General features: G+C 42.7%; 1 protein-coding gene across 1 annotated transcript in view; it reads left to right on the top strand.

The window, feature by feature from the left end:
- Window positions 1-6,217: 6,217 nt before the first annotated feature.
- Window positions 6,218-27,421, top strand: part of RASSF3 (Ras association domain family member 3) — a 77,532-nt gene continuing 56,328 nt past the window's right edge. Inside the window, exon 1 of the mRNA XM_081084076.1 lies at window positions 6,218-6,479. Coding sequence (XP_080940202.1) covers window positions 6,369-6,479 — 111 coding nt within the window. The 5' untranslated portion in view covers window positions 6,218-6,368. The remainder of the gene's footprint in view (window positions 6,480-27,421) is intronic.

The raw sequence follows: 27,421 nt of genomic DNA, 5'->3' as shown, positions 1-27,421 counted from the left end.
TATGGGCTGACTCATCTGGCTTCAACAATAAAGCACATATATTAACTCACATAAAAAGGCATCCTAATTAAGACGGCTTCAGAGTTGTTTATTTCAAGGACCCATGCCAGTGCCTCACATTATTAAGCGTTGCCGTCTTTAGCCTGTCAGTTTTGTCCATAAAATGGCCACAGAATTCCCAGGTACCACATTCAGGCAAGAAAAGATCCAGTAGGAGAAGAGATAGTCTTTTTTTGTGAGTCTTTTTTAAGGTGAAGAAATTTGTCCGAAAGCCACCCAGCAGACTTTCTTTCCCTTAGGTCTCAACGTCTCCGTGGCCAGGGCTGTGAGACCTGTTCATGTCTAAAGCGATGGAGAGGGAACCCCCGAACCTAAAAATCAGGCCTTCCTGGTGGGACTGGAACTCCCTACCTGAAAGAGAGGATTCCTGAACAAAGTCCTTGTTTGGTTAACAAGATAGTGGGTAATGGATGCTGAGTATGCAAAAGGTCTAACATTTGGGGCAAAAAAAGACTAACATTGTGTTTGTACAATGGATTCTCTTGGTTAACCCTTATAGTAAAGTAATGAGAATAAAATGGGACATTGTTATTCCCATCTTACTCATGATGAACCTGAGGAACAGAGAAGCTAATTAAATTGTTACAGGTCACACAAGAGTAAGTGACAGCGTTATTATTCTAACTCACGTCTGCCTGACCTCCAAGGCCATTTCTTTTTCCATATGACATAGGTATCAAAGTTGTAGTTATCTGTCAACATGACCTTTTTTATAATCTTCCTGATAAATTATCTTAGTTCCTAGTACATCGTAAGACTATTACCTACGATCATGTTACACAAATGTAATCACAGTATGCATGGTGTTTTATGACCTGCTTTAAAGAATACTTGCTACTAGCCTTGGCCAGGTTGCTCAGTTGGTTAGAGCATCATCCCTATACGCCAAGGGTGGGTTTGATCTTCGGTTAGGGCATATAAGATACAACCAATGAATGCACAAGTACATAGAACAACAAATCAATGTCTCTCTCTCTCAAATAAATAAATAAATAAATAAATAAATAAATAAATAAATAAATAGTTAAAAAATAGTCCTGGGCCTGGCTGGTTTGGCCCAGTAATTGAATGTTGACCTATGAACCAGGAGGTCATGGTTCAATTCCTGGTTAGGGCATGTCTCATGACTGGGGTTGTGGGCTTGATCTCCAGTGTGGGGTGTGCAGGAGGCAGCCTATCAATGATTCTCTCTCATCATTAATGTTTCTATCTCTTTCTCCCTCTTCCTTCCTCTCTGAAATCAATACAAATATGTATTTTTTTAAATTAAAAAAAGAATACTTGCCAATCTGAGGAGTGAAAAATGAACCTTGTTTTTTATTTGCTAGAGTTTCAGAAGCCCTAATAATCTATTCTCTACCCCGTAACCAAAGGGGTCCTTTAGAAATGTAAGTCAAATCATGTCTTTCCTTTTGCTCAAAATTTCCAGTGGTTTCTCTCTCATCTCAGAGTAAAAATAAAAATCAAAGTCCCTATAATTGCTTTTGAAGTATTATAGGGACAGTCACCTCTCTGATAGCAATTCCTACTACTCTCCTTTACACTCACCCACTTCAGACACACTGCCTTCTTCTTTAACCCTCACCCTAGGATATGTTCTCTGATTTCAGAGAGAGGAAGGGGAGAGAGTTGCCGGGGCAGGTGAGAAACACTGATGGTAGAGAGAAACATCGATGGGTTGCCTCCCATACATGCCCTGATGGGGGATCAAACCCACAACCTAGGTATGTGCCTTGACCGGGAATTGAACCCACAACCCTTTGGTGCATGGGATGATGCTCCAACCAACTTAGCCACACGACCCGGACCACACTGGCTTCTTTGCTTTTATTTGAACAGAATAGCACACTCTGCCTCAGGGCCTTTGCACTTGCTGTTTTCTCTGCCTGACATGCTTTCCCCATGGACAACTGCATGGCCAGCTCTCTTACCTCCTATACATCTTTGAAAAGTTACCTTCTTAATGAGAGCTTCAATAACCAATCTATATAAAACTTTCTTTATCTTTTTTCCATGATTTTTGTGAGAGTATTTAGTGCCTTCCAACAACCTATATAATTCCCTTATTCATTTTGCCTGTTCCCCTCCAACCCACACTACAATATATGCCAAGCATTTCTATGTATTTTGACTAGTGATGTATCCCTTGTGCTGAGAGCAGTGTCTGGTAGATAATGTGTGCTTAATAACTATTTGTTGACTGAGTGACTGTTTTAATGTACAAATGACTGGTAAGTTATGGTTCTCCTTTTATGAATGGTCATATCCTTTGGTTACTTTTTTATTAGGTGTTCTAAGTTTTTACTGATTTGTATAAACTCTTTATATTTTGAGGATATCAATTTTATCACATATTCCCCTCAGTTTTTTTCTCCTGTCTTTTACCAATGTGTGTAGGCATTGTGTTAAAAGTACTTAAACTTTTACAGTCAAATCTAGAAATATTTTTCTTTTTGATACTGTGTTTTATAAGGACAAGTTGACAAAAGAAAAAGTTTACTTCTCAATATTTTTAGTCAAAAGGTGAGCAGTGCCTAATTTTTTCCTACATTTATTATATTTGAATTTCTTCTATTTGCAGATGATTTAAACTTGTTAATATGTAATCACATTTATACAATTATTTTTCTCCTGGGTGGTTTATCTAGTAAGCAAGAAGGGTAAACTGTTACTAAGGCCTTCCCTTTTATTTTAAGGAAAATAATTTGGTGTACAGGATGATTAAAATTATAAAGCATTTATGCTTATAATATTTGCATATATTTATTGTTTTAAATATATTCTCCATTCAAAGAAAAGGTTACTAGCCTATGAATCTAAACCATTAGCCTTTTGTGTCATTGGAACATTTATGATAATTGAGCCCACATATAAATTCTATTCTGTGTTTGACAGTAAGTCCTTTCAAAACTGAACTTGGTTGCATACATTTATTTATCCCACTCCTTCCCTGAATTTTAAATATTAAACATGTCTACTGGTTTAATGTGACATTTTGAATTTTTACAAGTATTAATTTCATGAACCAAATTTTAAATTTGTAATATTTAAAATTAAGAATACTATCAGAAAAATATAGAAATATGATTATTATGCTGCTTTTAGAATGCCAGTTCTTCCTTTATGTTGTTTAAAAGCAGTGCTTCGACTTCATTATCATTTATGCCTTTTTAAAAACAAGTATTTTTTTATTGACTTCTGAGAGGAAAGGAAAGGGAGAGAGAGAGAGAAACATCAATGATGAGAGGGAATTATGGATTGGCTGCCTCCTGCACATCCCCCCCACTGGGGATGGAGCCTGCAACCTGGGCATGTGCTCTTGACTGGAATCGAACCCTGGACCCGTCAGTCCATAGGCCGACGTTCTATCCACTGAGCCAGACCAGTCATGGCACCTATGCATTACTCTTAAATTCAGGTATTTAATAAGAATTACTTAATAAAATAATGAAAACCAAATCTACATAAGTAAATCATCCTATCCCCTTTTACTAGGTTATGTGCATGGCATACACAGGGATCAGCTTAGGCTGTGCAAACCAATGTGGAATTAGAATTCCTGGTTTCTAATTATTCAGAAGCTGTGTGGCTAGTGTGGGGGAGAAAAAGTACTTTTCCTTCTATCCTTCTAAGTTCTTCTAGACTGGGCTAATTGTTGTAATGTACCTCGCGAATCACAGAAGGACGCCTCAAGAAGTCGAATTAAAGAGTCACATTTATTGCAATCCGGGACTATGAGGGGCCGTTCCCCAAATCTCATAGTGATAAGATGGTGGCAAAACCAGACTTATATAGGCAAAGATCACAAAGGTATTGATTACATCTCAAGGTTTGGAATGAGGAACCTGGTTTGCAAAAAAGCAGTTTACAGAAGCAGAATTACGCTTCTATAGTTTTGGGTCTCAGGGTCACTGAATTGACAGAAACACCTTATCTAGAGCCCTCGGGTCTTGAGACCACTGAGTTGCCAGGAACTCATTATCTAGAGCAGCCGTGGGCAAACTACGGCCCGCGGGCCGAATCCGTTCGGCTGTTCGATCCGGCCCGCGGAGCCGAAAGAGCGAAGGGTTCTCTTGCTCTCCCCTCTGCTCCTTCACCAGCAGCAGTGTTAACATGTATTAGTTCACACAAACACTCTATCCATGCTTTTGTTCCGGCCCTCCGGTCCAGTTTAAGAACCCATTGTGGCCCTCGAGTCAAAAAGTTTGCCCACCCCTGATCTAGAGCCATCGAGTAATTTAGAGTAATTGCGCTGTCCTGGTCTTGGGACCACTGAGTCAACTGGAACGCATTATCTGTGGCCACTAAGACAATTTAGGATAATTGTGCTGTCCTGTTTCCCAGGTACAGAAGAATGTGCTTTCTAAAACCAGTAAGATAACAATCAATGGGGTAGTCATTCAATCGAATGGGATGATGCATACAATTCAGAAAATCAAAATAACTTTTCTATTGTTAAGCCAAACAGCAGGGTTAGAGTTAAACTAGTTTCTACCTGAGATGGTTGCTACCATACTTCACAATGATGACATTAACATGAGACAAATTAACAGGAGAAAATGAGCAAATTTATTACGTATGTACATATGAACGTTCCGATAGACTATGGGTGCAAGACAGGTTGAAGGTTTTTCAGATTAAAATAATACCTAAAAAAGGTCACATTTTGGATTGGTTAACTCCGCTTCCTCTCCCTGGGAAGAGCCTTTAATGTTTCAGAATCTGTAAAATGGGCTGCCAGTGCAAGGCCTGCCCGCTGGAGTTGCTGTGAATCTGCTGGGGCCATACTCCAGTTTACAAGCCGGATGTGTGGGGAACTGAGGGCGGGAGAGCAGGTTGCGGGCCTCCTTTCCGCCGGGGCTAGGATGACTCTCCAGCCGCGGCCCCCCTTCCCATTCTCCCCAGACCAGTTCTCCCTCCCACTAGCCCACAAAGGACCTCGCGGACCAGGGACAGGGCAGAGGACCTAGAAGGGCATCTGAAGAACTTCAGGCCAGAAGAGGCCCAGCCCTGCCAGCTGCAGCTACTTTTCTCTCTTAGGCCTCAGCTGCTCGAGGGGCAAACTGAGCATGAAATAGTTAATTTCTAGCTTATAAAGTTGTTCTTAGGATTAGAGCTATGCAAGAAAGGTTGGCTACAACAGGTGAAAATTTTGTTTCCTCACCCCTCTTTCCCTCCTAAGGAAACCCCTCCTAAGGCCTGTTTTACCATATCAGTGCCGAGGCTTCCAGAAACCTCCTTTCAATCAGAATCCTGCAAGGAAACTAGTGTTATTTAAATCAACCCAGTAAGAGAAAGGTGAGACCTGACAGGCACCGTACCACTGGTGTCTTGGAGGAAAAATTTGCATTTTAAAAAGAGGATTACCTGACTGGAAGGATTTCAGAAAATATGGGACTTTTTTGTAGGACAGTGAATAGAACTCCCTCAACTCTTCATCCCCTCCCCACGCCCCCACTGAAACCATGCCTTGTCGGTTTTAAGCGGATTGTGGGAGCGGGCTTTTTAAAAAGCACGTTTAATTAATAAACTCGAATTACAGACCTAGTTCATCCCCCTGCTCCCCCCGCGCCTTTTGCACCGAGCGGCTTCTGCGATCATAATGACCTTGGCTGTCCCCATCTGGGAATGAACCCTCGCTAGAAAGACCCGACGCTCAACGGAACTAACAGGATGTTTTCATTTGAATAAACTCAACCCAGTCGTTACCTCACCGCTCCGCACATTGGTAACTTTCAACCCTGCAGGAGGGGCGAGCAGCGGGAGGTCAGCCCGGGGCGAGACCGCCGCTGGACGCCCGAGGGTCTGGGGCCCCGTGGCCGAGCAACCCCCACCGCCACCCGGGACCCCGGGACCCCGGGACCCCGGGAGGCGGCGGCGGGCTGATCGCAGAGGAAGAGGCAGTTTCCGGGAGGCTGGGCAAACGACCCCGAACCCAGCCCCACCGCCCGCAGCCATCGAACAGAGCTTTCCGGCTTCTGCTCGGCGGGAAGGGGCGGCCGCCCGTCCCCACCTGCGGCCGCGCGGGGGAGCGTCCGGAGCCTCACCGGGAGGGGGCGGGGCGGGGCGGGGCCCCGGGGGGCGGGGTCGCCGGGCGCCGGGAGGCCGGGCCGGGCCAGCAGCCGGGCGGGGAGGCGGCGCGAGGGGCCCGGGCGGTTGGGTTGAGCGGCGGTCGCAGCTGCAGCAGGACGGCCCGTCGGCGGCTCGGGGCCGCGCGCCGAGAACCTCGCGGGGCGGGCGGGCGCCGCACCCCCGGCCTGGCCGCCTGCGCCCCGGGGAGGCGGTCGGCGCGCGCCTGGACCAGCAGCATGAGCAGCGGCTACAGCAGCCTGGAGGAGGACGCCGAGGACTTCTTCTTCACCGCCAGGACCTCCTTCTTCAAGAGAGCGCCCCAGGGCAAGCCCCGCGCCGGCCAGCAAGTGAGTGCGCGCCGCGGCGCTGCAGCCCCGGCCCGTCGCGCCCGGGCTGGCGGGTCCCCGGGCGGCGGGACCCCTGACGCCACGTGTGTGCGCGGGGCGGGGATGCTCGCCGGCTGCGAGGAGGGGGCCGCGGGCAAGTGGCTGCTGCCTTTTCGGATCCCGGGCTTCTGCCTGGAGTTTGTGCTCGTGGGCGTGCCGGCGTGCGCCGGGGGCGCCCGGGGCCAGGGAAGGAGGAAGGGCGGGGAGGCCGAGCCGGCTCCAGCCTTCCGCGCCAGATGGCCTCTGCGGCCCCGCCTCGGGCGGCCGGCTGCGGGGGAGCCGTTCTCGGCGGGGAGGCGTCCCCGGGCCGCTCCCGGAGTTTTCCCTGCGACCCGGGACGCCCTCCGCGCCCCCGCGGAGTCAACGGTCAGGTCCTCGCGCGGGGCCTCTGTGCTGGTCCGCTCCGTGGCCTGCGGCCCCCTGGGCGGCTCGGAGGGCCGCGTGGTCGCTCGGGGTTGGCAGGGGGAGCTGGCCGCCGGGCCCCCGCGCCCCGGGTGGGGAGGGAGCGCTCAGAGACACGCGGGGCCCGACGGTAGTAGGCGCTCACGCAGACCTTGGTGGCGGGTGTCAGAGTTGGGCGTTTCCTGTAAAGTCAAGCGGTGGGTGCCTCCGATCTGTTTTGCAAACAAGCTCCTGTGGTAGGTAAATACTAGCGGGCGGGCGCCGAGCCCTAGGCCGGTTTCTTCCTTTTTTGGAGGAAGCATGCCGTGGGAAGCAGGACTTGGGAGAAGATGGTCGGGGAGCTTGGGCCCGTTTCGCCGACCGAGGCCGTGTTTTGCAGAGAGGCTTTCCCCCAAACGGGGCATTTGGGCTGGACTTCCAAGTCTGGCGCTTGAGCCTCCGGGTCCTGGAGCCACACCAGGAAGCCCTGCCAACCCAGCCAGGCTCACATCAGATTAGAGAAGGCTGTAATGGAACAAATGGGTTGCTCTTAAAACGACAGGCGTGCACCAAGCATTGCTATCACACTTAGTCCTGGAGACTAGAAACGAGGGAAATCGTTCACGGGTGAGGACCTAGTCATGTGCAGCTAGGGGTTCCTTGCCAGAGCTTTTAAGGTTCTTTAACCACCTTCCGAGGACAGATTTCTTATGTTAGGAAGTGTTAGTCTTTTCGACCTCTTAACTTCCAAACCAGAAGGAGGGGAGAGTGGCCGTCATGTGCCCTTACTCAGTAGCAGGTGATCCTGAGTGACGCCTGGTGCATGAAGTCCTTCCCTCTTGACGACCATTTCTAAGGTTCAAGGCTGCACTGTTTACTAGTCACTTTGAGTGATGTCTTCTCGGGCTGCTGTAACAAATACCCCGGCCTAGGTACTTAAATATTTGCTTCTCACAGTTGTGGAGGCCGCTAGTCAGAGACCTGGGTGCCTCCATGGTTGGGTTCCAGGGAAGACCCCTTCCTGGACTTCCTGGCTTGTAGACAGCTGACTTCTCACGGTGTCCTCACATGGGGAAAGGGCTCTCTCTCTTCCTCTGATGAGGACACTAATCCCGTCGTGGGGGCCACCCTCATGACCTAATTACCTCCCAAAGCGCCCCCTCTCCAAATACTATCACATTAGGGCTCCACCATATGACATTGGAGGGGTCACAAACATTCAGTCCACAGCAGAGGATCTCTTGTTTTCAGTAGAGTGTATTCTAATGGTGAGAGTTGGCTGTGAAGTTTGGAAATCAGAAATCCCCTTCTTCCCCCTATTGGTTATGGAAGAATTGCATTTCCTTGTGCCTTTTTTCACTTTTCTTTCTTGCTTGCCCTCCCCTTTCTTTTCATTCTCCACTTTGTATTTTCTCCTTCCACTTTTGTTGCTCGCACCATTTGACACTTAGACTAGAGCTTGTCAGAGATGGTGCTGGTTTCAAGTCCATTCCCGAGGTAGCTAGTAATCTCCAGAAAACTTGCTGGTTCTCGGGTTCTGCAGGTGTGAGGTGCTCCTTCACAAGGGCCGAAGTATCTAGGTTGGAATGGTGTGAAGATGCGTTGGTGCCTTAAAAGTAAAAACATCTTGCCCTGGCCGGCATGTCTGAGTTGGCTGAGCATTGTCCCATGCGCTGAGAAGTCCCTGGTTTGATGCCTGGTCAGGGCACATGCTTGGGTTCTGAGCTTGAGTCCCAGGAGGGGGTGTGCACCAGGCAGCCAATCTGTGTTTCTATCTCTCCCTCTTCCTTCCTCTTTCCCTAAAAGCAATAAAAACATATTTTTTTTAAAATCTATTTTTTTCTGGACTTATAAGTCCAATATAATATTTGTGTTATACTCATTAATTTATGTATTATTCCCCTAGCATATATGTTATACTCATGTAGTGTTACTTATTTAGCATTTAGAATTAGTCCAACATTACATTTATTTTGCTGAAAATCAGAACAATAAGACCTAATTCTTTGCTTGAAGAGTTTAATATGCATATTCTGAAGCTATATTGCCTGTGTATGTCCCCTTCTAACACAACACATGCAAAGTGTGCAGTGTTATAGGACTTATTTGCCAGGTGGAGAAATGTTCTAAACTCTGAATTTTAGTAGGTATTTTAGTTTATTTAAAGAATTGATTGTTAAATTCCTGATAAAATTTGTAAGGTAGGGAAGTAAACTTTAGAAAGCAAGGCACTCAATATAAAGGTTAGATAAGCCTTTTTCATTTTAGCTAACTTGGGATTATAAGAATAAGGTAAGCATTCTGACATAAAGTGTAGTAGTGAAATTTTTCTTTAGAGAGTTGGAAAGACGTGTTGCTATAGGGATCTATTATTGATAATAATGATTTTTTTTTTGGTGTTAAATCACCTGGTGTAAAAGCCAGAACATGTAGTTTTAGAACTCCTGAAAATATCCAGAGAAAGCAAGATGTTTATGGTAAATGCAGGATGGGGAGAAAGGGGGAGAGGGTGAAAAATGTCTTTCTTCTCTTGCCAGGCAAAGGAACATAGCCCAACTTTTTTCTGTCTCCAACAATAACAGAAATTTTACAGATATAAAGCAACTGCTTACCATTTTATTTCTTATTTTTTGTTGGTACCCTCTTTTTTTTTTTTTTTTAAAGGAAAAGGGTTAAAAACCAGTAGGAAGGATGTAAAGGGAATGAACATATAGCCTGTTTGTGGCAGTTTGAATGTCACATTTATTACTGTATTCACAGGGTCCCAGTCAGTACCTGACACACAGTGGTTGGTCACTGAATGCAGTATTAGTTGAATGAATGAGTGCCTTCCCGGTTTGATAATAATGGGCTCTTCGAGGGTTTAAAGATCCTATCTTAAGATTTTCCCAAAGATCCTCTGGAGCATTAACATAATGAAAGGTAAGGCCGCGTTAATTGATTTGACTAAGGGGCCACATTTAGGGGAAAGACTGGAACTCATGTTTTCTGACACAAATTCCACTTTGCTTTTTGTTACTTCTTGGCTATAAAAATAATTTGAAATTTTTGATTTTCGCTTTGCAGAAATGGGCATCTGTAATTTAGGTGTTTCTTAAGATGGTGACCCCCTCCTTTTCTGCATGCATCTTCATTACAGTGTTGGTAATTCAGATTTGTGGGTACACTCTATGGTTGTTTCAAGCAGAACCAAGAATGTGGGCAGTTCTGTAATTCCTCATTCTCTGAGTTTCCAACAAAATCAAACTACCTTTATATACAGGACACATTTAGACTTCCAAGAGTAGAAATTGATCAAAATTGTTAATCTGTTGGAGCACATCTTACTCCATATCTAAGGTGATCACTTCTCTTCCTAGCCTTTGGTAGTTAATGGGAATAAGGAAATGAGACACTTGTTTTTGCTTTAGAGTAGAATAGTAAAGAGATCTTTTTTTTTTTTTTTACAGTGTAATTGAATTAAAAATTTGTCTCCAAATTATATTTTATTTAAAAATATATTGAATAAAATTATTTAGGTTTCAGGTATGCAGTTCTGTAGTACATCAGCAGTATTTTGTATTGACTATCCAAAGTCAGATTTCCTTTCATCACCATTTATCCCCTTTAACCTCTTCCACCTCCCCCTACCCAAGAGGTTTTGAAAAACTTGAAATAGTCTTCTGAACTGCTCACACTTTTTAAAAAATTGATTAGAGAGAGAAAAACATCGATTTTTATTCCACTTATTTATGCATTCATTGGTTAGCCCTTGTATGTGCCCTGACTGGGGTTCAAACCCACAACCTTGGTGTATCAGAACGCTCTAGCCAACTGAGCTATCTGGCCAGGGCCCCACTCACACTTTTTATTTATCTATTTTTTCCACTCACACTTAAAAAAAAAAAGTTTTTTATTGATTTTAGAGAGAAAAAGAGAGGGAGGGCGGAAGGGAGGGAGGGAAGGAGAGAGAGAAAGAGAGAGAGAGAGAGAGAGAGAGAGAGAGAGAGAGAGAGAGAGAGAGAGAGAACATTGATTTGAGAAATATTTTTTTAATAATATATTTTATTGATTTTTTACAGAGAGAAAGGGAGAAGGATAGAGAGTGAGAAACATTGACCAGCTGCCTCCTGCACACCTTCTTCTGGGGATGTGCCCGAAACCAAGGTACATGCCCTTGACCGGAATTGAAACTGGGACCTTTCAGTCCACAGGCTGACGCTCTGTCCACTGAGCCAAACCAGTTAGGGTGGGGGAGAAATATTAACGGTTGCTTCCCGTATGTGCGCCAACCGGGACTGAACCTGCAACGTGGGCATGTGCCCTGACCAGGAATCGAATTGGTGACCTGTTGGTGCACAGGAGGACACTCAGCCCACTGAGCACACCACCCAGGGCTCCATCAGAAGTTTTGATGTTTTACACCATCAGAAGTGTTTTGGCTGTACTAACTTTTTCATCAACCTAGATTATAGTTATTTTTTTTTTTTTCATTTTTCATTTGGTTTATTTGGGTCCTCTCGTTTTCTTTTTCTTTTTTTTTTTTATTAATATATTTTATTGATTTTTTACAGAGAGGAAGGGAGAGAGATAGAGAGTTAGAAACATCGATGAGAGAGAAACATTAATCAGCTGCCTCCTGCACACTCCCTACTGGGGATATGCCTGCTACCAAGGCACATGCCCTTGACCGGAATCGAACCTGGGACCCTTCAGTCCGCAGGCCGATGCTCTATCCACTGAGCCAAACCGGTTTTGGCATGGGTCCTCTCGTTTTCTTAATGAGTCTAGTTAAAGGTTTATCAGTTTTGTTTGTCTTTTCAAAGAACCAGCTTTTGGTTTCATCGCTTATTTGTATATTCTTTTTAGGCTCTGTTGTTTTATTTTCACTCTAGTCTTTATTTCCTTCCTTATACACACTTTAGGCTTTATTTGTTCTTTTTCTAGTCCCTTTCGGTTTTAGGATAGATTGTTTATTTGAGATTTTTTTTGTTTCTTGAGGTAGGCAATGAATTTTTCTCTTAGAACTGCTTTGGCTGTGTCTCAGATTTTTGGGCTGTTGTGTTTTCATTTTCATTTTGTCTCAGGGTATGTTTTGATTTCTTTCTTGGTCTCGTTGTTAATCGTTGATTGTATAGTAGCATATTATTTAGCCTCCACGTGTATGTGCTTTTCAGGTTTTTTTCTTGTAATTGATTTCTAGTTTTATACCATTGTGATTGGAGAAGATGCCTGATACGATTTCAGTCCTCTTAAATTAGTTGAGACTTGTCTTGTGGCCTAACATGTGGTCTGTTCTGGGAAATGTTCCATGTGCGGTTAAAAAGAATGTATATTCTGCTTTGGAGTGAAATGTTCTAAAAATAGAAATTAAATCTGATCTAATATGTCATCTAAGGCCACTGTTTCCTTGTTGATTTTCTGTCTGGATCATCTGCCTATCGATGTCAATGGGGTGTTAAAAGTTCCCTACCATGACTATTACTACCGATCTCTCCCTTTTTGTCTGTCAATATTTGGTTTATATATTGAGATAATCCTACGTTGGGTGTTGGGTGCATGAATGTTATAGCCTCTTGTTGGGTTGATCCCTTTATCATTATACAGTGTCATTCTTTGCCTCTTGTTAAATATAGCCTTTGTTGTTGTTTGTTTTTTAAGTATATTTTTATTGATTTCAGAAAGGAAGGGAGAAGGAGAGAGAGAGAAACATCAATGATGAGAAGGAATCATTGACCAGCTACCTCTTGCACGCCCCATACTGGGTACCCAGCCCACAACCCAGGCATGTGCCTTTGACTGCAGCCAAACCCGGGACCTCCTGGTTCATAGGTCGAAGCTCAACCACCAAGCCATGCTGGCTGAGCTAGCCTTTGTTTTAAAGTCTGTTTAGTCTGATAGAAGTATTGCTACCCCAGCCTTTTTTTTTCCTGTTTCCATTTGCATGAAATATCTTCTTCTATCTTTTTACTTTTAGTCTCTGTGTTGTATCTTTCGATCTGAAGTGGGTTAATCTCTATATTATTGAATGTAAACATTCCCAACAGTCCTTTGCCTGGTACATGGTGATTTACACATCTGGTCTTCATGTCTGATATATCCTGTTCTTACATAGTATTGATCCATTGGAGTTTTGTGTTTGTGTGAGCAGGACCCACAAAGACTCATCCTTTAACTGAATTTCAAAGGAAAATTAGTCACCGATGCATATATCCTCATATATGAACAACAAACTCTTTACTCCATTTTTTTTTTTTCTTCTGGCTCACTCGAAAGACTTGGAATTATTTGGAAAGCAGTGACACAAAATATTTATGAAAAGAAAAGCTAAAAATATCTAATAATGTGGTTATTCTTTTTAGACTTCCTTTGGCAGTCAGTGCATGTCATAACTGTAAACATTCATTTTCTCGGAGAAAAAATGAGGCTGACCAAATGCTTTGTACTGTGGCTTGATCACCAGCTCTTCTTAGCCCTGAGCAAGCAGCTCTTGCTTGCCCCCAGCTTCCCACATGAAGTGGCTGTCTTTTGATAAAGGCCCCAGTTTGAGGCTTGCCTTTCTTTTTCTTTTCTTTTTTAAAATATATATTTCTTTATTGATTTAAGAGAGGAAGGGAGAGGAAGGAAGAGATAGAAACATCAGTGATGAGAGAGAATCATTGATTGCCTGCCTTCTGCACGGCCCCTACTGGGGATTAAGCCCGCAACCCAGGCATGTGCCCTTGGCCAGAATCGAACCCGGGACCTTTCAGTCCGCAGGCCGACGCTCTGTCCACTGAGCCAAACTGGCTAGGGCTGAGGCTTGCCTTTCTAATTTGGCCCAAGGCCATTAGCCAGCCGGCCCCTCTGCAGAGAAGACCCAAATGGGATATATGATAGATGCATGCAGAGGAGCTGCTCATTTACTGTAAATGTCTTATCTCAGCTAACTTAGCCTGTTTGCGTCCTTGTGTCATTGAAGAGCTAATGTATAGGGGTGGGCAGAAGAAGCTTTACAGTTGTGAGTACTCGAAACAGTTTATTGTTATGTTATTATTTAAGTATTGTATTATTTTCCATATGAACAACTTTCTTGGCCATCCCTGTACATTGTCTAGTAGGAGGATTTATTCTTGCTAAGTAAACACTGCCTATATTACAAGGCCTCGCTCTCTGATGCAACAACTTTTAAGTAATAGCATGTAATGAGGACTCTACTCAAAATTAGCTTTCTCTCAGTTCCTTTCTGAATCCATGTTATTCCTGTATCACAGAACCTGGACCTGAAATTGCTTCTCTGACTTTACCTTCGCATATCAACTTACACAGTGCCTTCTCAGAGAATTCTTCCTGAACCACCGGCCCAAAGCACCTCTTGCTTCGTAACACCCTCTGCTCTTCTCCTTCAAAGCAAAAATTACAATTTGTTGTTATATTTTCTTTAACGAGGATTGAGACTAGCATGTTTAACAACACATAAAATAAATGTCTGGTCCTTAGTAGGCAAATGAAAGCCTACTCATTATTAAAAGTACATACTTGGTACTCTTAATTTTCCTTTATACCCAATTGTGCACAATTTTCTGTCATCTCCCAAGCAGACCCTAAGTCTCCACAGTACCATACATGTAGTAGTCTTTTAAAAATGGATGAGCCCTAGTCACTTTGGCTCAGTGGATAGAATGTCGGCGTGGACTGATGGGTCCCAGGTTTGATTCCCATCAAGGACATGTACCTTGGTTGCAGGCTTGATCCCCAGCCCTGGCGGGGTCATGTTTGGGAGGCAACCAATAGATGTGTCTCTCTCACACTGATGTTTGTCTCTCCTTCTCCCTTCCACTCTCTCTAAAAATCAATGGAAAAATATTCTCAGGTGAGAATTAACAAAATAAAAATGGACGATATTGGTGATGTTATTACTAGTTAGATATAAATCACTGTATACTTCCCCCTTATTTTAAGAAAAACCATCACTCATTCGTGCATTCAACAATTTTTTGAGCGCTTTCTCTGTGCCCCACACACATAAGCTTGACTCTGGGAATAGAGCAGTGAACAAAACGAGGTTCTGGTCTCGCTTAGTAATATTTTTTAAAAGCTTGTTAAATAGACAATACATCTCTCTAATTTTCTTTAAGAGCTTCTTTCTTTAGTGGAAAGGAAACTTTTCACTGTTCACAAATTTTCAGGAGCACACTCATTGGTACAGTGTGGTGTGGAAATGTTGACTGAGAAGTGTACCCCTGAAAAACTAGTCACATTTCCCTAACACCTGCCTAAAATTGTAGATGACTGCTCCAACAGAAACAATCATGCTCAAGGTCATAAAATGCATTAAACAGTTAATAAGTCTAAGCAGAGTTTACCAAACTCTTGAACGAGGTTAACTGTCCAGGTTTCTCTTAATAGTTCAGTTAGTTCTGGTTTGGCTATGCGTGGCTAGTCAAATAGTGTTGTTGTTTTTTTCTTGTTAAAAAATTTCTTTTTTCTTTTTTTTCTTTTTTTTTAGTGGAGAGGGATAGACATGCACTAAGAAGGATGTCAGCGTTCATTAAAAAAATGATTAATGCCCGGCTGGCGTGGCTTGGTGGTTGAGCGTCAACCTCTGAACCAGGAGGTCACAGTTGGATTCCCTGTTGGGGCACATGCCCAGGTTGCAGCCTCAGTCCCCAGCAGGGGGAGTGCAGGAGGCAACTGGTCAATGATTCTCTCTCATCATTGATGTTTCTAGCTCTCTCTCCCTCTCCCTTCCTCTCTGAAATCAATCAAAAAAATTAAAAAAAAAATGATTAAAGTGTGAAATACATGTAAAAATGTTACAAGTGATTCTGAAATAGAAGTGACCATCATGTGAAAGCTATGCTGTCCAGTATGGTAGATAATAGACATAAGTGGCGGTTGCACGCTTGAAGTGTGGCTGACCCTAATGGAGTAGCGTGCTGTAAGTTTGAAATGCACACTGGATTACCAGGACAAAGGAAAGAGAATATGCAACATATCACAGTATTTTCAAGTATTGGTTACATGTTGAAATTATAATATTTTGGATATATTGAGTTAAATAAAATTAACGTTTACCTGTTTATTTTTTAACGTGGCTATTAGAAAATTGGAACTTGTATAGGTGGCTAACATATTTCTGTTGGACATCAGTGTGCTAAGGCAGAGCTGCTAGCTCTTGGTATTAGGGTTTGAATCTCCATCATCTAGATCAGTGATGGCGAACCTATGACACGCGTGTCAGAGTTGACATGCAAACTCATTTTTTGGTTGATTGTTAAATGGCATTTAAATATATAAAATAAATATCAAAAATATAAATCTTTGTTTTACTATGGTTGCAAAGATAAAAAAATTTCTATATGTGACACGGCACCAGAGTTAAGTTAGGGTTTTTCAAAATTCTGACACGCCGAGCTCAAAAGGTTCGCCATCACTGATCTAGATGGTAGGTGGCTGGCTGGCTGGAGAGGGTTGGTTTTTCTCTGTGAAAGGGAACTTGCCCTTTGCTGTTGGGAAGGGTGTCTTCTCAGCCTATCTTGGATAACACATAGCAGCATTTTGGGCTTGTGAAACGTGTGTGGGGAACCTCCCTGTTTTTTCACGTTGAGATGGACAAAACTGTCCTACATTCAAACCACAACTTTGCCCTCAGTTTATAGAGAATAGGGCTCATTATGTCGTAGAGTATTAAAACAGCAAGAGGAATATGCATTTTATGGCCTGTAATTGCTTACTGCTGGTACATGATTCCGTCAGCTAAGAATAATTTACTAATTATATATTGCAGCAGTCAGTTCTTTTTCCAGATGCTAAACAAAGTGAGATAATTAGAGGACGAAAAAGGATGAATTTGGGAATTGGAGATCAGAAGAATAGATTCAGAAGATCTCGGATTTAGAGATTGAGAATGTAATCAGCAAAGTGTTTTCATGAAGTTAATGCTGGTTGGTGTGTGTGTTAAGATTGTGAAGGTAGTTTTCTAAATTCATTTCCCAAGTCTATTGAATATCACAGTGTTCAGACTGGTGCTAGAGATTTGGTGAACCAAACAGATTGAAATGTGCTCTCTTGGAGCTTAGTGAATAGTCTATATAGATCATCTCTCATCTGTCTTTTTTGCTAAAAATTTGAGTAATTTTTAGTAATATGCTAAAAAGTTGAGTAATTTCTCATAAACATGCCTTTTTTTTTTCCTGGAGGGACTTTAAGCTTTGGGTTTTGGGTAGTTAGAGAAATATGTTCTTAAAAGTTTTTAAAATAACAAGAGTGCTATAAAAATCACATCACAGAGTTTTGCTGGGGGGGGGGCGGGGGGGGGGGAGCGGCGGGCATTGTCCAATATCTTACTATCCTAATTCTAATATATGAAAAGCCAGGGGCTGTCACAACTGAAACAACTGGAAGGATGACCGAACAGCAGGCTGCGTGGGGTGACCAGGCCAGCAGGGGGGGAGGTTGGGGGCGACCAGACTGGTTGGGGGGGGCAGTTGGGGGTGACCAGGCCAGCAGGGGGGGGCAGTTAAGGGCGATCAGGCAGGCAGACAGGTAGTTAGGAGCCAGCGGTCCTGGATTGTGAGAGGGATGTCCGACTGCCGGTTTAGGCCCGATCAGGATTGGGCCTAAACCGGCAGTTGTACATCCCCTGAGGGGTCCCGGATTGGAGAGGGTGCAGGCAGGGCTGAGGGGACCTCCCCACCTCTCCCACTCCCCTGTGCATGAATTTCGTGCACTGGGCCTCTAGTCAAAATATAATTTTCCTAGGTTTTTTCCTTTGTCTGTTTTACATGAATATAATCGTACTGTACTGGTACATATACACTGGTATATATGCATAACATAATATATATAAAACAAAATTTGCCACTTAACCATTTTTAAGTGTACAGTTTAGTAGGGTTAAGTAAACTTATATGGTTGTGCATCCAATCTTCAGAATCTTTTCATCTTGAAAAACTTGAAACTACCCATTAAACAATTCTCCATTTCTCCCCCACCCTACTGTTGGCAACTACCATTCTACTTTCTGTTGCTATGAGTTTAACTGTTCTAGTCATGTAATACAAGTGAAATCATACAGTATTGGTATTTTTGTAACTGGCTTATTTCACTCAAGGCTCGTCCATGTCGTAGTAGATGTCATAATTTCCTTCCTGTAATTAAGGCTGATTAATATTCCATTGTATGCATGTAACACATTTTGTTTATCCATTTGTCCATCAGTGAACATTTGAATTTGGCTATTGTGAATAATGTGGACATGAAGTGTTGCTGCATGATGTCGCCTGTCATTTTCAGGTCCACATTGTATTTTCCCAATAGGCATTATTCCCCAAATATTGGAAAACTTGGATGTTTCTAATTTTTGCTATTGTAATAAACATATTGAGTAAGAAACCTTTTCCATTATTGATTAATTTTTTAGGACAATGTGTACAAAATGGAATTTTACTGAGCATGAGGGTGTGACCATTTTTATGGTTCTAGGGCAACATTTTGAATTAGTTTCATGCAGTTCCACTATAGTCAGTGAAATGTAGTCATTAAAATAGAGGGGAAAACTTTATAAAGGCACTTCTAGGTTATTTAATTTGCATTCCTTTAATTAATAGTGAATGTAATATGTTTTCTAATTCTGAGTGGGTCTTCTTGGTGTGAGCATTGTTCTGCATGGCCTTGACCATGTGTCCGTGAGGTAGGCGGAAGTTCTGAGAGAGCATTGCTCTTAAGTCCTATGCATACATATTTAGCTCGGTAGATGCTTCTCCTTTTTTGTGGTCAGCTGAACTTCAGGTTATTTTTTTGTTGTTGCTCACTCTGTTTGTACCAAAGACACATATTCTGGCATTTTGAAATACCTTAGAGTGTGTTTCAGGCTGACATCACTGAAACAAGGAGCAAAGTACTTGTTGCTCCTGTAATTACAGCACAGGAAAGGCATTGCTAAGAAGGCATCAGCGTCCAGTGAGACACACCATGGGATACAGAGGGTGGGGAGCTGGCTGATGTGTCTCTTACTAAGCGTGTAGGAAAGGGTGACTGGAAGTGCCTGTTTATCTTTGAATTTCAATCCATTTAGTGCAAGTTTCCCAACCCCATAGCAGGATTAGGAGGGACCTGAATTTTCTTCTAAGTAGACTAGGATGGCAGGACAAATGACTAAAATCCCCATCTACCAAAGAGGATATTTATACTATTTACTTATAAACTTACTGTCTTTTGTTGAAAATTTGCAAGTAGATGGACTCTGGCATCGCTGTCTACTTAAAGGCGTGCCTCTGATGAAAATTGTTGCTTAATCTCTCATCCTCTGATTAACTCCTAGTTTGCCCTCCTTGATACGGAGTTGTTTCATTAAGCGAATCTTTTAAAAAAGATATGAAGTTATTTCTGACTTTAGGTAGATTATGAATCTTCCTTTAATCATTCTAGTCTTAGATAACTCAAACTTACTCTGAAAATTTCCCACAGATGCTTGTTTTGAGGATTATTTTTTGCTATTTTGCCAGGTAAGGCATAGAAATTTATGTGTATATGATATAGTTCTCAAACAACATAACAAACCAAAACCAAAAAAATTTTAAGAAAACAGAAAACCCCCTAGCTACACGTATTAGGGAGGAGGGGAAATACCAGCACTAAAATGAAATTAATTTTCCCTAGTGTCTTACAGTTAATAGAACATTCCAAAGGAATTAGAATTCAGTTGATTTCTCGGACTCTAATTTCAGTGGAAGGTTTGAGATGAGAAATGAAACTAACAGAAGTTTTATCGGTTTAGGCCTTAAGAGCAGATCCAGGTTCAGTGGTACGGCAGACGTGAATTCAGGGGTCCTCGACTGTAGTTAGTGATTTCCCAGCTATGAAAATGTAAATATTATGTAGGTAGTTTAAAGAAACAATATTACTTTTGACCACGTAAGGTCTGTTTCTGTTTGTTGTGGATTGTTTTGTTTTTGCAAGTTTTCCTTGCGGGGAAAGATACTGCCCTGTTAGATCCCGGTGAAGTTTGAGGTTGCTCTCCTGCTCTCCCTGATGACCTGCGGTGGCGACATGTGACCTGTGCAGTGGGAGGGAGGGTAGGGCTGCTGTGCGAGGTGGGCTTTGATCCTTGACTGTCCTGATGGTCTCGGCGGTATAAGTAGCTGTATAAGACGGCTTGAGCTACCTCAGTGTTGTGTTATCTTGGGCACCCCTTTAAGCCTCAATTTCCTCATCTGTAAAGTAGCAGCATGCCTGTCAAATAATCAGCAGTAATAAGTATTAGTAATTGTTATTTAAAAAGTTGTACTCTATACGATCATGTACTTTTCATTTCAGGGTGCTAGGTTTAATGGAGAACTGACGATGGTTGAGAGGTTTGAGGTGAACTAATAATTCATCCAAAGAATAAAAGGAAATTAGGTTGTATCGCATTAAGTGACCACAATGAATTGGGAATCTCAATGTAATTGATCAAGAAGGAGCTTCAGTCATTCCTGAATACTTAATATTTCCCCTCTCTCTGTCTCTGGTCTCTGTGTGTCTCTCTCTCATCTCTGTGTCTGTGGTGCCTTTGTTTTCTGGTAAAAGGTCTGTTTCCTTCTGACCAAGCCTGAGGCCACCCATCAAAGTCTTCACCAACTTTCCAAATGAGCAGGCATATGAAAGTGTGGTTCTTTTGCCCAATAGTTGATGTATAAATTAACACATTGTATGAAAGTTTTTCTTTTTTCCTTTTCAACTTCCTCTGCATTCTCTCTCTTATCTGCCTCTGGCTGTAGGATTCTGGCTGCAGTTTCTCCCAAGGCTGCTTGCTTGACCCGTGACAAATTCTGCTTCCTCCTGGGGGCTTTCCTTTTTCCTCCAGGAGGCTTAGATCACCTTCTGCTCATTGTTTAGGGACTTAGTCACTGTCTTGTTTCTGGTTTGTGTAAGTTCAGATCAAATGATGTAATTTGTGTGAACTGCGTAACGCACTGCAAAGGGAGAAGCTGTGGCTGGCAGGGCCCAGCTCCACACGCTGTGGCTGGCTTCCCAGTCCTCTGGCCTCCCACCCACAGCGTGTCTATCTCCTCTCTAAGGGGGTCCAGCCTTGTTGGACACATCCACAGCCCAGAAACAAGCTTGCTTATGCAAAATTTGAATGCAGGTGTTAAAGAAGCTCAGTGAGTCATGTGATCTGTTTGGCTAGGTCTTCAGAGTTCATTTATGCTCTGTAAAACTGGTCTGAGGGTTGGAATCTGGTGGGAAACCTCTTCCTTTGGGCCACATGAGTCCCCTGGGGTTTGCTATTCCCTCTTTACTGCCAGCCTCTCTTTCCTTTGCTTGTGTGTCTTACAGTAAATTGGTTGTCTAAAACTGGCTTTATATTCTGAATGCCATTGTGAATATCTTTAACCACTTAAAATTTTTTAGAATTTGACTGAACTCTGTAGTATTACTGATACACTCTTATGTAAATGATTCTCATTAATTCATATAAAGGATTTGGAACATTATCCACAAGTACATATTCAGTATAGGTTAACTTTTATTTCTAGCGGTGTTAGCATTATTAATTAAAATCAGTTTGGAAGGAGCTTTTATTTTTTCCATTTTTATTTTATTATTTTTAAAAAATATATATTTTATTGATTTTTTACAGAGAGGAATGGAGTGGGATAGAGAGTCAGAAAATCAATGAGAGAGAAACATCGATCATCTGCTTCCTGCACACCCCCTACTGGGGATGTGCCCGCAGCCAAGGTACATGCCCTTGACCAGAATTGAACCTGGGACCCTTCAGTCCGCAGTCCGACGCTCTATCCACTGAGCCAAACCGGTTAGGGCATATTTTTTCCATTTTTAAAAAATATATATATTTTATTTTTTTTTTTACAGAGAGGAAGGGAGAGGGATAGAGAGTTAGAAACATCGATGAGAGAGAAGCATCTGTTAGCTGCCTCCTGCACACCCCCTACTGGGGATGTGCCCACAATCAGGGTACATGCCCTTGACCAGAATTGAACCTGGGACCCTTCAGTCCACAGGCCGATGCTTTATCCACTGAGCCAAACCGGCTAGGGCGAATATTGGTTTTTTTTGTTTTGTTTTTTAAAAATATATTTTTATTGATTTCAGAGAGGAAGGGAGAGGGAAGGAGAGATAGAAACATCAATGATGAGAGAGAATCATTGATCAGCTGCCTCCACACTCCACACTGGGGATCGAGTCTGCAACTTGGGCATGTGCCCTGACCATGAATCAAACCATTACTTCCTGGTTCATAGGTCGACACTCCACCACTGAGCCACATCAGCTGGACGAGTATCAGTTTTTTAATCTTTAGAACAGATATAGGGGGATTAAATGAGGTGATGTGTGTGGAAAGATTCCTAGATTATAAGTAGTTGCATAACGCAGTGAGACAGCATCACAGGTGTGTTCAGAGACTATACAATACCATTTTCTCCTACTTTTCATATACACCGAGTGGCCAGATTATTATGACCACCCCATCACTACTTCGTTGGGCCACCTTTTGCCTTCAATACTGCGGCGATTCTTCCTGGCATTGACTCCACGAGATGTTGAAAGGTGATGTAAGGAATCTGACATCATGCCTGATGAATAGCACTGTCCAGTTCTGTGAGATTTGATGGTTGTGGAACCAGCTGCCTGATGGCTCTTTTAAAACACATTGTATGCGGGAAACGTACTTATACATTTTACGTACTTATACATTCTACCAGTGTAGTAGAGCACGGGACACGTATTAATACGTTTTTTATAGACTAGCGGTAGAATGTGGGTAACGTATAAATACGTAAACTAAAGTTACCGTAATTTTACTGAACGTTGCCATTTGTGCAAAAAATTAGCAAAAATGGCCCGCGCCACCTGTTATCGCACGATAAAAACTACCCGCAAACAATGTGTTAACTTCGTCCCACAAATGCTCAATTGCATTGAGATCTGGTGATTGTGGGGGCCACCTAAGCAAGGTAAAGTCTCCCTCATGTTCTTGAAACCACTCCTGCACAATACGAGCACCGTGGCATGGCACACTGTCTTGTTGGAAGAAGCCATCTCCATTGGGATACGCCATCAACATGATAGGATGAACTTGATCAGCAACGATACGTAGGTATGTTGTGCTATTCAGACGTTTATAATGATCTGCAACTTCAGGGCGAAATTATAGCTAATTTGCCTACAAACGTCAGGTGGTCATAATAATCTGGCCACTCAGTGTATATCTCATGTCTTGTAAATTGATTATACATTCTCAGCCTACAGTAATATTGGAGCTGACACTTATTTGATAAAATTGTTGAAAAACGAGTTTAATCCCCCATCTCATTCATGTGTGTTTATTTTTATCTGCATAGTTGGGATTTATGTTTGGGACCTGAACAGTTATATCTAAGCAGCACATTTAAGTTACTTTATGAATCCATTGTGATGTTCACGAAGCCCTAAGATGCTTTGGAGGAAGATGGCATCATTGTTAGATGCATCAGGGGACTTGAGCAAATTTGGTTTTAAGCCTTCCAGATTATCCTGTCTGTGAGCTTCCTGAGGGCAGAGCACTTCTGTCCCATTCACCTGGTCTCTTCATTGCTAGTGTGCCTGGTGCAGGGCACAGGAGGAGCCGTCAGTATTTGTTAATTGACCACCTGATTTCCATTTGATCCAACGTGTGGCAGAATTATAATCAGAAAGAAGGTGGCTCACGGCAATGAAGCAGATTTCTTTTGGTTTCAGGGGAGTAATAATAAAACAAACAATGGTAATAGATTCTGTATCCTGTGAAAGTGAGACATTTAGGTGAAATGGAAAGCGTTTTGGGCTGGGGGTGTGGAGACTTGGGTCCTAGGCCTGGTCTATGTGAACTAGCAGAGGTAACTTTGGAGAATTAACTCTAATCACCGAACCCTTTGTACGCCGTAAGCATCTATAGACACAAGGATGGCTTCCATTTTGGATGCGTGGCAGTTAACTGGTTAATCACGTTGGACTTGTGTCTTTCTCAGAGGCCCTGTCCAGTACTGTGACAGGTTTATTCTAGACCTGGATTCCTGATTGGGGGGAAAGAAACAGAGCTAAGACTGGAAAGGGATTTCGTGAAATGTATTAAGATGCCGAATGAATTAGTTTGGGAACAGCTAGCTTAGGCCACATCTGGTTGGGTGGGGTTGAACTTAAGTGAATTGATTAGTCATTGGTGCTTGAGAAATAAGTGTAACATGTAAAATGATTTCTTTTCCTAAAAAGGTAATGTCTTAGGAAAGAAATCAAGGGGGCATGAGTGGTGTAGTGAATTCATCCCTGTATAGTACCAACAAGAATGGGCTTCATGCAAGCTAAAGGGAACACTGAATTGTCCTGAACATTTATATTGCAATAGTTATTGATAAAATGTTAAGAAGCATTTAAGAAGGAGTCCAGCAGCAAGGCCACCTTCCTCAGACAGGGCAGGATGAATGTAGGGGAGTCCTCTGCTTGCTGAGAATGCTAGGGCATTTAGTCACTGTGCTTCCTGGAAGGCTGGGTGCTTGTGGGTTGGAGCAGCATTTGGGAGTGAAGGATTATTCATTTCCTTTGGAAGATTGAATTTTTGTTTTTAGTGTCTCCTTTATTCCAAGAGATCTGCACAAACCCTTGCCAGGTAAATGTTCTTAGAAAACTTCTTTAGCAAGTTAAATTCTGTTATAAAACACCAGCATCTGTTGTCTAATAGAACATATCCAAATGGGAGGCTTCCGGAGGCTGCTGCCCCCTTGCCCACACTCTGTGTAAAGTGACTTCGTCTCTCTATTCCTTGATCCCAGAATACCCACCCAGTTCAAGGCTCATTTCTTATCGTGTCTTGTCCTCTGATTGCTACATTTTAGAATTGCCCTCCTGACACGAATGAAAGCTCTTAAGATCTAGGGACCTTAGCTTTTATAGAGGCCATGTCGAATGATTCTTGAGTGTGATGATTAATTTGATTCATTATTAAGACATTTTCTTTCCCGAGAAGAATTATTTTTAATCTGAGCCATTTGTTTAGAACTTTCATCTGTTTTAAATTTCTTGTATATTTCAGAGGCTATTTCAGCAGGACCCTAAGGGGAAAGATATTTCCTCATAATTGGACTTTTAAACATTGGAAGGATTATTGATAATTTAGGATGACATAACTTCAACTACAAAGAAATGGATTAGCAGAAATGGCTCCTTTTAACCTGAAGAGTCTGAGGTTTTCTGCCGTTCTTTTAGGTAGATGGAACACACTGAAGTGCATAGTTATACGACATGTTTTCAGCCATGGAAATAATAAATAATTATTTTTCTAGTGACTCGGTTTCTTTACATTAAATACATCGTAGTATTCCTAAAAAATGTGGTACATTTTAGATTTGGAAAATGTGTGATGTGATAATATGAAGAGATGGCTGATATATGTAGCTTCTTACATTGTGTTCATTTGATTTGAACTTGAATTGTTGGCCATATGAAAATGAGTATTGTGTCAAAATGGTTTAGGTGAAATAAAGTATAATGTTAGTATTTTGTGTGAAACAAAGCACTCAGTGTCCAGATTCTAAAGTAATAATTATTAACATTATTTGAATTCTCTCTGTAGTCATACATAGGTATTCTATTCATTTAGGCACTTAAGGGTTTTAACAACTTTAGTGAACAGAATGGTGAATGTGGGCTTAACTATAAAGTAATAGATTTCCCCACATGTAGTTTGTCACCAAATGAGATAGAAATATAAAGTTAAAAACCTGTTTGGAAGTTTTGAGCCTTTCTTTGTGGCTATCAACATATTTCCAACTGCGTCCACCTCAGGAGTAAATTCTAGCCAGTCCTCAGTGGCTGTTTAGTCGCTGGGGTGGGGAATGAAGGCAGTGAGAGTGGAGATCAAGTGGAGGAGGGGCCAGGCTGGAGATACTGGGGAATTAGGAGGATTTGGTAACATTGAATGTGGGTGTTGGGATGAGAGAGAGGAGTCAGGGATGAATTGTGGGTTTCTGGCTTGGGTGGCAGGAGGGATGATGCTGTCATTCACCAGGAAAGGGAAGACGGAAGAAATGTCAGGTTTGGGAGGGAGGATAAGTTCAGACAATGCATTGGTTCCAGGCAGTCAGTAAATAATGAATGAATGCATCTGGGTGTGTGAATTGAGGCGTCTGTAGGGTATAAACGTTTTCTGTGTTTGTCCGTAAGATAGAGAAGGTAGACCTGGTCTGGGGAGAGAGCCTGGGGATTTGTTGAAGCCATGAGGTTGTCAGAAGCATGGAGGATACGAGCATGCAAAGAAGGGTGTGACCCTGGAGATAACCAGGGTGAGTGGGTAGGGGTATGGGAAGAAAACCAGGAGAGAGTGGGTGTCCTGAGAGCCGAGGTAGAGGCCCACCTCAAGAACAAGGGCTTGGTCATCAGAAAACTGCTGCAGAAAAGCCAAGAAGTTGAGCCATTGGGGGGATGGTATTTGGAGAATGGGGGGCGGTGGGGGCGTTAAATCTGACACATGTACATGATAGGTGATAGGTGACTAGGAGTTTGATGAGTGGCAGGCAGACATTGATAGGCGAGGTGGGTATGCATACGTGTGTGTGGAGAGAAACCTGCAGAGGTGCAGAGGCAGAAGAGGGAGGGCTGCTTTTTCTAGAGAACCAGCTGGTGTTGTGGGTGGAGCAAATGATGTCACCCTGTGGGTGTGGTCTGGGTAAGGGAGAAGTAATGTGGTTAGATCTATGATTTTGAAACCGATAGCAGTTTATGGCAGAGTGAGAGTGAGTCAGGGATATTGTTTGGGAGGCTATTGCAGTAACCTGGGTGAAGGTCATTAGAGCTACAAATGGGGCAGCTGCAGTGGGAGAGATGATTCCAGAAGTTGGGCGGGCAGATTAGCACCAGATAGACCAATGGGTGGACAGAGAGGAAGGAGAGGAGGGAAAGGAGGAGACGGAGGTGTGGAAGGTGCCTGAGAGGATGGCATTGCCATTGAGGAAATAGAGGACACCGGAGGAGAAGGAGAAGCAGGTGTAGTGAGGTGGGGGGACAGTTCAGTATTGGGCACCTTTACAGAACGTTTGTGTAGCAATCAGCTGGCAACCAGAGCCCAGGGGTCTGAAGCTCGGGAGAGTGGTCATGGCAAGAGACAAAGATTTGGAGCATGAGCTCATCATCCTTGAATTGGAAGTAGTTGAGATTTATTTGAAGGAACGAGAGAAAAATAAAGCTTGATGTGGCTGTGGACTGTAAAAGTAAACTTCTCAAACCATTTCAGTATATTTTTAACTTTCTTAGAACAAAGTCTTTGATGACCAGAATGTGGACATGCCTCCCAAATAGCTGAAAATTAACACAGCAAGAAGATGTTAGGAAGTAAAGTCAATACGTTTCAATAGAAATGCTGTTATCTTAATGGTTTTTTCCTCGGGTTAAAATCTGTTTCTTCAATTCTTCTCTTTATTATTGTTGATAAGAGACTTCAAAAGACTGGTGGGGAGTAGTTGGTTATATTTTTGAAAAGTCTTTGAAGATGAAGTATAATGTGTTGAATGTGGTATCATTGCATGTTATTCCCTGGCTTTGGCACC

Source organism: Myotis nattereri (assembly GCF_964212035.1).
Source record: "Myotis nattereri genome assembly, chromosome: 2".
Classification (NCBI taxonomy): domain Eukaryota; kingdom Metazoa; phylum Chordata; class Mammalia; order Chiroptera; family Vespertilionidae; genus Myotis; species Myotis nattereri.
The sequence above is the reverse complement of the archived record's forward strand: the minus strand, read 5'-3'. Positions and strand labels throughout refer to the sequence as shown.